Source organism: Lathyrus oleraceus, chromosome 6 (genome assembly GCF_024323335.1).
Source record: "Lathyrus oleraceus cultivar Zhongwan6 chromosome 6, CAAS_Psat_ZW6_1.0, whole genome shotgun sequence".
Lineage (NCBI taxonomy): Eukaryota > Viridiplantae > Streptophyta > Magnoliopsida > Fabales > Fabaceae > Lathyrus > Lathyrus oleraceus.
The window spans coordinates 22,444,678-22,454,958 of NC_066584.1; the positions used below are offsets into that span (position 1 = coordinate 22,444,678).

Consider the following 10,281-nt stretch of genomic DNA (forward strand, 5'->3'; position numbering starts at 1 on the left):
TTGGTTATACGGAAAATACAAGGGTACTTTGCTCATGGCGGTTGCACAAGACGGTAACAACAATGTCTTTCCCATTGCCTTTGCTCTTGTTGAAGGTGAAACGGCTGGTGGATGGGGTTTCTTTCTTCGACATCTCAGAATGCATGTGGCTCCACAAGCCAATCTATGTTTGATTTCTGATAGACATGCTGCCATTGAGAGTGCCTACAACAACCATGACAACGAATGGCATGATCCTCCTTCGACACATGTCTACTGTATCAGACACATTGCACAAAACTTCATGCGTGCTATAAAAGATAAGAATCTTCGCAAGAAGGTGGTGAATGTTGGGTATGCTTTAACTCAACCGTCATTTCAATATTATCATGATGAAATTAGACTGTCTAATGAAGATGCAGGGAGATGGATAAATAACATACCGGTAGAGCAGTGGACAAGAGCATTTGATGGTGGTTGTAGATGGGGCCACATGACAACAAACATTGTGGAATGCATGAACGGGGTTTTCAAAGGAATTCAAAATCTGCCGATAACCGCCTTGGTAAGATCAACCTATTATAGGTTGGCTTCTATGTTCACAACCAGAGGTGAAAGATGGAGTGCAGTGTTAATGTCCGGACAAGTATTCAGTGAGTGTTGCATGAAGGTCATGAAAGAGAAGAGCATCAAAGCTACGACACACGCTGTAACAGTCTTTGAACGTCATAGACAAAATTTCAGCGTCCAGGAAACAATGGGCAACAACGAGGGGATACCAAATTTAGCCTACGTTGTTAGACTACACAGAAGTTGGTGCGATTGTGGAAAATTTCAGGCCTTCCGCATACCTTGCTCCCATGTAATTGCAGCATGCGCTTATACTCGTCAAGACGCTTACAACCATTTATCTGATGTGTACAAGGCCAACACCATCATGAATGTATATAGTCAAAGCTTCTCAGTACTACCAATGGAGGATTACTGGCCTCCATATGAAGGAGATATTGTTTGGCACAATGAAAAGATGCGTAGAAAGAAGAAAGGAAGGCCAAACAGCACACGTATCAGAACAGAGATGGATTCCACAGATAAAATGATAAGATTATGTAGTATCTGTCGTCAACCAGGACACAACAAAAATAACTGTCCCAATCAAGGAGCATCATCTAGATCTTAAGCTTTTTGTAACATTGTATTTCTGTAACAATCAATCATTATATATCATTAAGTTCTTGTTACAATGAGTTTCATAACAAACATCAGTACAAAACATCTGAAAACATAAATAATTCTAACTGATTACAACAATCAAATTAATGTCGTCTCGACCGAACATCATTTTCCTAGCATCCTTATCAGTCTTCATTCGCACCCAACCAAAGATACTGTCAAGTCTCTCAATACTTCTGATTTTTTCCCCTTCTGGTATTTTCCCGTCTAACCATCGAACCATCTCCCTCTTCAGTTGATCGAACGTGGTGATGTTCCAAAACAGCATCAACATTTGAGGTTTGTCTCTCGCATAAATCACCTTACCGTATCGGCGACGAACACCAAACATGATAGCTAAATGATTATATGAGCTGTGGAACAATTGGTCACACAATGCATCTATTTATAAGACAAAAAGGGCATTTTATGAGGGAGTCGCCAATTGAATTGGCGACTCCTCTAAAAACCTACACATAGGCGCCAATTGGATTGGCAAGGGCGCCTGCCCTAGCCAATCCAATTGGCGCCTCCATTCAAGTTTTAAGAAGAGTCGCCATATGAACAACTTTCATGTTCATCAAAAATCCATTTGAAACTTGGAAGCTCATCATTCATTTCAAAACATTATAGGTCATTTTGACAGAAACCCTAATTTTGGGTCAAGTTCGCAAGGATCTAACTCACTCATTTTTAATTATTTTGAGGTGGGACCAAGTGCATTGCAAAATTTGATATGTCTAATTCAATTGTTATGTTGGACAAAATTTCATAATTCTAAAAGAAACACATGCGATAATACAAAACATTATAGGTCAGATAACAGTTGAAAAACTCAGAAGTCCAACTTCAACTGCCCATAACTTTCTCATAAAAAATCCAAATGATGCAAAATTTATGTGCAAATTCATTGTCTTGAAAAGATCTACAACTTTCATGTTAGAGGTTTTGTCATTTGAGGCTTTTTTAAGGGAGTCGCCAATTGAATTGGCGCATCGTTTAAACCTTACACATAGGCGCCAATTGGATTGGCTAGGGCACCTGCCCTAGCCAATCCAATTGGCGCCTCCATTCAAGTTTTAAGAGGAGTCGCCAATTCAGTTGGCGCCTCCTCCAAAAAGTGGGGTAGTTTGGAAATTTTTCTGAAACATGGGGTATTTTGGGATTTTTTTTGAAAAACTGGGTTATCTCAGTAAAATAAAACCCGATGAAAACTCTAATTTAGCCCAAAAAATTTAATATACTAATGAACACAAGTTTATCACATAAAAATAATTAATATATTATTTATTATGTATCTTTATAATGATATTTTTTATTAAACATTGAAGTTGATAAAACAACAAAATAAAATATAATATTAGGAATGTTTCTTAGATTTTATTTCTATTTGGTGTGTGGGGGGAATATAAGACTTTGAAAGGAGAAGAATAGCTAACAGCATTATTTTATTAATGCTATTGCTTTGCTTATTAAAAAATAACAATAATAATAATTAGTATACTTTTAATTTGACTAATATTATAAAAATAAAAATATGTTAAAAAATAATTAATTTGATTGAGTATGTCTGAAAATAAAAAAGATATTATCCACTTTTGATTTTCCCTGTTGCTATAAAGCAGATGCTACCCACTCTTGCCACAATCCACATTGCACTTTCTCATTTGTTTCTTTCATTCATTCATCTTTTTTTATTTTCCAACAATGGGAGTGGTTTTTTCAAAAACAAAAACCATGGGAGAACCTCAACAAAACCATGTCAACAACAACAACGTTGTTGGTGATGCTGATGATTCCACATGGTACGAGGAAGTTATCGATGAAGATCTCAAATGGTCTTTTAAACTCAACAGGTATATTACATTCTTTTCAATTAATTTCCTCTGTTTTTTATATTTTATTTTGTTTAATCACATCAATTAATTCATTTCATTTGTTTTTATTTTTATTTTTATTTTCAACAGTGTGCTGCATAAAGCTATTAGTGAATACCAGGACATTGCTCTGTTAGATACAAAGCGTTTTGGAAAGGTTTGCAAGTTCTGCTACTAAAATATGAACACAAATAAAATACCATAGAAAATTAAAGTGGCAACTAAATATGAAAAAAAAAATCATAGAAATTAAAGTGACCACTAAATATGAAATTGGTCTGAATTTGTTTTCTATTAAATTTATGAAATTATGTTATATGATTGCTATTTATAGGCCTTGATGCTTGATGGAAAGATGCAGAGTTCTGAAGCAGATGAATTCATTTACCATGAATGTTTAATTCATCCTCCTCTTTTATGTCATCCCAAGTAAGTTTCAATATTATAGAGGAAGACATATATAAAAATTAAAAAATTTAACCGGTATTTTTAAACCTCAAAATTTTAAATTTAACTTTTCTTAAAATTTAAAATTTTATATTTTTTAAAATTTTAATGTAGTTATGAATATATAATATAGTGAAATGATTATAAATGTTTTTTATTAAACTAGTAAAATACAACTTTGTATTATTATTGTTTTGGTTTAGTCTTTTCTTAAATTTTTAAACATTTAGATTTAGCCCGGTCCTTTATAGAACACAATTATAATTTATAACCATTTTCTTTTTTTTACATTTTTCCAACATTTTATTTTTTATTTAATAAAATCCATATGAGCCTCACATTTTAAAAATGAGATCTAGATAAAGTGGTAGAAATGATATGAATTCCATCTAATATAAAAATGTTAAAAAGATAGTGTTTTCAACATATTTTTTATAATAAATTGAAAAAAGTAGCATGTCCATATAATTTATGTGCATATATTCAAATTCCTTTTTCTTTGTTTTATGCACTCTCTTATTCCTTGATGTAATATTCTCCCTTTTTCTATTCCTTGTTCTTCATTGCATTATAATATCTTGTGACAAGGAAATAAATAATCAACCACTTCAATTATTTTATAACTCATGTGTATTTTGGAATATACTCATTAATAATTAATCAATATTTAACAACTCATATAAACACCACATTGTTATACTCTTTAGTATTTTATATTTTTATAAACTGAAATTCAAAATTTATTTTTAAATAGTGAGAATTATGGAAATATATTTTTTATAGAGTTGAATGGAATTTTATTTGATGAAACCTTTAACTAATATGAAGAGGTAATAAAATGGCAGCCCAAAAACAGTGTATATTATGGGAGGTGGTGAAGGTTCTTCAGCTAGGGAAGCTTTGAAACACAAGTCAATGGAGAAAGTGGTTATGTGTGATATTGACAAGGTTAGGCTACTACAAATATTTATAACTCATATTTTTTTAGCCGTCCCGCAAATTGAAAATTTAATAATTTCCATATTTATATTGGAAATTTTTAATAATAAAAAAACAAAGTCACTCTGTTTTTTCCCAAAATAAAAAGGGACAATTTTGTAAAAATATATAAACAAGGACACTCAACTATATAATATTAATGTTGACTGTCAATTTCATAATAAATTTTAGAAGTTTATAAAAAAAAAAGATGTTATAGTTCACATTATAGTTAATTATAATATATTTTACAAATATTTACATAGTAAGATGTGATGTTTATCAATAATAATAATAATAATAATAATAATAATAATAATAATAATAATAATAATAATAATAATAATAATAATAATAATAATAATAATAATAATAATAATAATATGATTACATAGGTGTCTAAAATGATTTTATATTTATAGTGTATGTAAATTAAATTATTAAAAAATATAAAAGTTTGACATTCATTTTGTCTCATTTCATTTTTTAAGGTTATGATATATTAATTTTGAACTTTTTTGTTTATACATATTTGAACTCGGATCACCAAATTTATCGGGTTCTTATGACCAAATTTTTCAAAATTAAAAATAAAATAAAAAGAGTATATATTAATGAAATTAATTGGTATATATTATTGGTGTAAAAAAATTTACACCGTTAATATATCATAATCATCGGTTTGTATTATTTTTTAAATAATAAAAATAAAAATCAATCTACAAATAAATTAATGTTGTGATTAAGTGACCGTCTAAAGATTACACTATCAAGGCATACCAATTAATCATGGATTTTCTCAATATTCTCTTTACATTTCTCAAATGACTTCAGTTTTCTAAAATGAGTTGATATCTCTCTCTCAATAAAATATATATATATATATATATATATATATATATATATATATATATATATATATATATATATATATATATATATATATATATATATATATATATATATAAAAGATAGATAGAGAGAGAGTATCTAATATAGGTATGGTAATCTCATTATTTTTTATAAATTTTAATATAAAAAAATTCTAATATTGTAAACTTTATTTTTTTATTTAAAATTGAAGGAGTCTACTCTTAGATTATTTTTGAGAAATATATTTTAAAAAAATCCCGAATATATAATATATAATATAATATAAAATAAAATGTGTTGTTATTCATTAAAATCATAAAATTTCAATTAAAAATGAATAATTTTTGTTTTGTTAAAATCACAAACAAAATGGAACATAGAGTAAATTTATAAGATGCTATTAAGACATTGTTGATGTAAAACTTAGTCTAAGAATGATGTATATGTGTTGGTCAAATTAAGATAATTAGGTTTTACTAAAGATTTAATTGTTGCAGGAGGTGGTAGATTTCTGTAGAAAATACCTGGTTGCAAATAGGGATGCATTTGCTGACAATAAGCTTGACCTTGTCATCAACTGTGCCAAGTAAGAAGCTAGTTCTTCTATTGTTCTTTATTTATTATTTTGAAATTCATATGTTAAACTCTTAACAAGTATTTGTTGTTGAAGATCTGAGTTAGAGAAGAGAAATGAAAAGTATGATGTAATTGTTGGAGATTTGGCTGACCCACTTGAAGATGGGCCTTGTTATCAACTCTATACTAAGGACTTTTATGAGAATGTCGTCAAACCCAAACTCAATAAGAATGGCATCTTTGTCACACAGGTACACTTTTAAATAACATTCTATTGTAATTAGGGGTGACAAAATGTATCTGACTTTGCTCTTTGCTCCATCATTCTATTGTGATGTAGGCTGGACCAGCAGGTATCTTCTCACACAAAGAGGTCTTCACCTCTATTCATAACACCATAAAACAGGTCTTCAAATGTAAGAATATACTAACTCAATTTTTGTTCTAGGATTCTTACTTTAATCAATTTTCATATATTTATTTTGAGACTCTTTAGTTTTACTAAGATTTTTTTTTTCATGTGCAGATGTGGTGGCATATGCAACTCATGTACCATCATTTGCTGATTCATGGGGATGGGTTATGGTATATATGCCAAAAATCATATACTTTAGTTTTTTATTTTCTGATTTTTTTATATAATTTTCCTTTGTTTTGAGTTTAGGCTTCAGATCAACCAATCTTGATTGATGCTGTGGAAATGGACAAAAGAATTGATACAAGAATCCATGGAAAATTGCTCTATCTAGATGGTGTTTGGTTCCATTCATCAACTATCATGAATAAGACCGTCTCCAAATCGTAAGTTCAGAAGAAGCGAAAATAATCACGATAAACTCACACACAATTTTAAAGTCTCATATTCAAATGTCAGACAAAGTATCTGACTTAACAATATCAGTATTTGACATCAAAATTATTATTTTTTCAGGCTTCAGAATGAAACTCATGTGTACACTGAAGATAATGCTAGATTTATTCCTGGACATGGCATAGCTGTTCGTAGCTAAAAGAAATGAAATCACTCTTCCATGCTCTCACCTCAAAAGTGTTACACAACATCATAGTACAGATTTCACTTTTAAGTTTAATCTGTACGAAATTCAATTTATGTAATACGTGCATGTTTTCTTTAATTTGCATACGGTTAGAGTGTGTGTGTGTATGAATTTTCTGTACAGTTCGGACTCAATAAAGCATGACAACATAGTTACACTGCTATATCAAATTATTCAATAAATTAGTTCCCAATTGTTTCATGAAACACGAGACATGTCTTCGATCAGAAGACGATAAATTTGTGAAAAACATATAATATGAATTTAAGTAGAAACAGTTACACAAGTATGGTTGGTGGCATGATTCTTGTTCTTGTATTAGAAACAATTACATAAATTACAAGTGGCAGAAAAATGTGAAGTTTTAAGATTGAGACAACATAGTTGAATCAAGTTCTCTTAACAGGATCAAAGTTGGAAACACCAATAACAGCAACTAATATAGCTGTAAGAACAACACCACCAGCAGCAATGCTAAGTAAAAAGTTTTTAAGAGAAGGTGAAAAGTCATTTCCAGCTGCATGGGCAACATCTGGAAGGACCATAGAAGCTGTCAATGCAAAAGCTGTTAGACCCTTCACTGTTTGGTCTTTCAATGACGCTTGAACTCCAACAAGATTGGATTTTGAAGTTGAATTGTTGACTAGTAGTGTCTTCTTTGCTTGTGGAAAGGGTAAGGGTTTCAAGAAGGGTGTGGTGAGGCTTTTGTGTGTGGCTTGGGTTAGTGGTAAAGACATTGAAACAGAAACTGAAGACATTATTAATTATTGGTTTGGTTTAGGAAAAGTGTTTGTGAGGGTTGGATATTAGTGGTTGAAGAAATTGGATGTGAGGTGGAAAATGGAGATTTTCTTGATCATGTGGAAGATATTCTACTTGTGATTGGAGATAAGGTTATCCTTAAAAAATGTACATAAAATATTTGATTTCTTTGAATCCACATAGTTTTGGTGTTTGTTTGATACTTTAAATTTAAAACATGTTGTGTTTTCTCTATTTGGTGCCTAAATGTGTGCCACAATTATATATAATTTATTTATAATTTTTATTATGAATATTGATTAAAAAATTAAAATTATTAATTTGTAAATATTAATAATTTATTTATATGAATACATTTAAAAAAATACAAAGAAATAATATTATCAGAAATTAAATTATAAATTGCTAAAAAGAACTTTCTAGTGTACTCATTTTTACCCACTATTTAATAATTTACAAATACAATTATTTTAAAAACTATGTTATTTTCACACATAATTATGATGTCACATTTTTAATTTCATAAATGGAATTTTTAGTTTCATAAACGGCAATTATGTTATTTCAGAAATGAAATCTAATTAAATATATAATTTAATGTTAAAATTTTAAATTCATAAACAGCAATTTTAATTTCCTAATTCACATTTTTTTAGGATATTTAAACACTTAAAATAATTGAACGGTATTTAAAATTATACTCAATTATATTCAATTGATAATTAATAAATTGTGTCACTTTATTATATTAGTTAATTATCATGAACTTGTGTGTAAAATATCAATTATCTTACTTTAATATTTCTAAAGTAGTTAAAAAATAGTATAATCGTAATCAATATTAATGGGCACCAATAGATGTATACCCTCTCCCTAATAATAACATATAATCAAAAGCAATTCATATTATTAAAATGAAACATAAACATATTCAAACAAAAAGAAAGTTATTTAGTGATAGTGTGAGGTGTGACTCACAAATCACTTAAAGCACATTGGACTTTTACTATCTATTTCGGTCTTTCTCTTTGCTACTCTTGAGAATTTGTCCTTGCACCATTAAAATTTAACATGACACCCTTTCAATTTTTTTCTAATATAAAAAACATTTCTTTTAAAAAATGTCATACAAAAAATCTAGTAGGTTAATAAAAAATGCGGAATCCAATCAAAAAATTTAGTAGGTCAAAAAAAAAATCTAATATGCATTTTTTAAAAATCGGTGCATATTAAAATTTATCGGTCTTTTTTCAAAGGTATTAGAGATTATCAGATTTTTGGCTTAACTTTGAAAATTTTGGAAGTGTTAATTCACCAACTTTTTTTTAATTCCTAAAGGTTATCATTTTTTTAAAATACTAATGATTATTGGATTTCTTTTCATACCCCTAAAAATAGGATAGTGTTAATTTTCAACGGTTGGGATTTTGTTGACATTTTTGTAAGAATGTGATTGCACCGACAATTTTGTGTGGTCCATAATGATTTCAAATTTGTATAAATATGCATCCTATGTTGTTAAAAAAATATCTTAGAAAATCTCAATATTGGTATCTCACATTTGTGTACTTCAACTGCCTGAAACCTTGTGTGCCATACGGAAAATAGAAAGGTGGTTAAGATTGAGTGCCGTTCATCATTAATCGATAATGAAGGGGAAATTAGGTTCAGTAAGTTTGAGTTCAAGATGGATGACGATTTAAAAGTCATGTGGAACACATATCATCGATACGAAACAAAGGGTCTGATCGAGATGGATGCGACAATTGCAGAATATATCGATATTATCAAGATGTTGAAACATCCTAAATCATCCAGTACTCTTTAAGTTTTGTTCATGTTATTTTCTTGTTAAATTATGTTAAGCGATGTTCATGTTAAGTAATATGATGTGAATTTTAATTAATGAAATGTTAAGATAAAAATATCAATAATATACAAATAATTCCAGCAACATCAAAAAATAAACAAACAAATAAATATACTCATGTCCACCACGAGCATTGTGTACTATCTTAGACAACCTGGCATACATCTCACCATGTGGATTTGCCAAGCCCATGAGCTCTGCAGTCGTTGTTGATCAGTTATACGAGGTGGAGGCGGTGGCACGTCATCTAAAGGTCACCATTATGGGGAGGTCTAGGATCATCAGCAAGATGTGCAGATAAAATGATGTGAGGGTTGTGAATAAGATGTCCATCATCTATCTTAGTTTGATTTTGATGACAACAAAAAGTTATCAAAGAAGATAAAGAATAAAAGTGGGATGTCAAAAGATCAATGATGAAGCTAACCAATTGAAGAACCGAGTAAACAATCATGATTAAGGGTATATTATAATTCATATAAAATCATATTGAATGCTCAGAAATATATATCAAACTTCATATATAATCTTCCTAAACATATTGCATTCAAAGGCATAAAGTCATTCATTAAAAAGTCAATTTTTAACATAATTGTTTATGGTATTCAAATACCATATACTGGTACTCGATTATTGCTCAAACATAAGC

The 10,281-nt window shown here is 29.4% G+C and overlaps 2 protein-coding genes across 2 annotated transcripts; one reads left to right on the top strand and one right to left on the bottom strand.

Moving 5' to 3' along the window:
* Positions 1–2,781: 2,781 nt before the first annotated feature.
* On the top strand, positions 2,782–7,206 carry LOC127092452 (thermospermine synthase ACAULIS5). The gene is made up of 10 exons (XM_051031326.1): positions 2,782–3,047; positions 3,159–3,225; positions 3,403–3,497; positions 4,361–4,463; positions 5,864–5,952; positions 6,037–6,193; positions 6,283–6,358; positions 6,469–6,527; positions 6,607–6,743; positions 6,874–7,206. Exons 1-10 carry the CDS (start codon positions 2,899–2,901, stop codon positions 6,950–6,952), a joined length of 1,011 nt encoding a protein of 336 aa, XP_050887283.1. The 5' UTR covers positions 2,782–2,898; the 3' UTR covers positions 6,953–7,206.
* Positions 7,207–7,239: 33 nt separating this feature from the next.
* On the bottom strand, positions 7,240–7,934 carry LOC127092453 (uncharacterized). The gene has a single exon (XM_051031327.1). The coding sequence runs from the start codon at positions 7,756–7,758 to the stop codon at positions 7,390–7,392; it is 369 nt and encodes a 122-aa protein (XP_050887284.1). The 5' UTR covers positions 7,759–7,934; the 3' UTR covers positions 7,240–7,389.
* Positions 7,935–10,281: the final 2,347 nt, after the last annotated feature.

Bases quoted from the DNA above. Each gene is read 5' to 3' on its own strand.
- LOC127092452 (XM_051031326.1), top strand. From the start codon at position 2,899: ATGGGAGTGGTTTTTTCAAAAACAAAAACCATGGGAGAACCTCAACAA. The intron at 3,048-3,158 runs GTATATTACATT...TATTTTCAACAG, and splicing joins TGGTCTTTTAAACTCAACAG to TGTGCTGCATAAAGCTATTA. The intron at 4,464-5,863 runs GTTAGGCTACTA...TAATTGTTGCAG, and splicing joins TTATGTGTGATATTGACAAG to GAGGTGGTAGATTTCTGTAG.
- LOC127092453 (XM_051031327.1), bottom strand. From the start codon at position 7,758: ATGTCTTCAGTTTCTGTTTCAATGTCTTTACCACTAACCCAAGCCACA.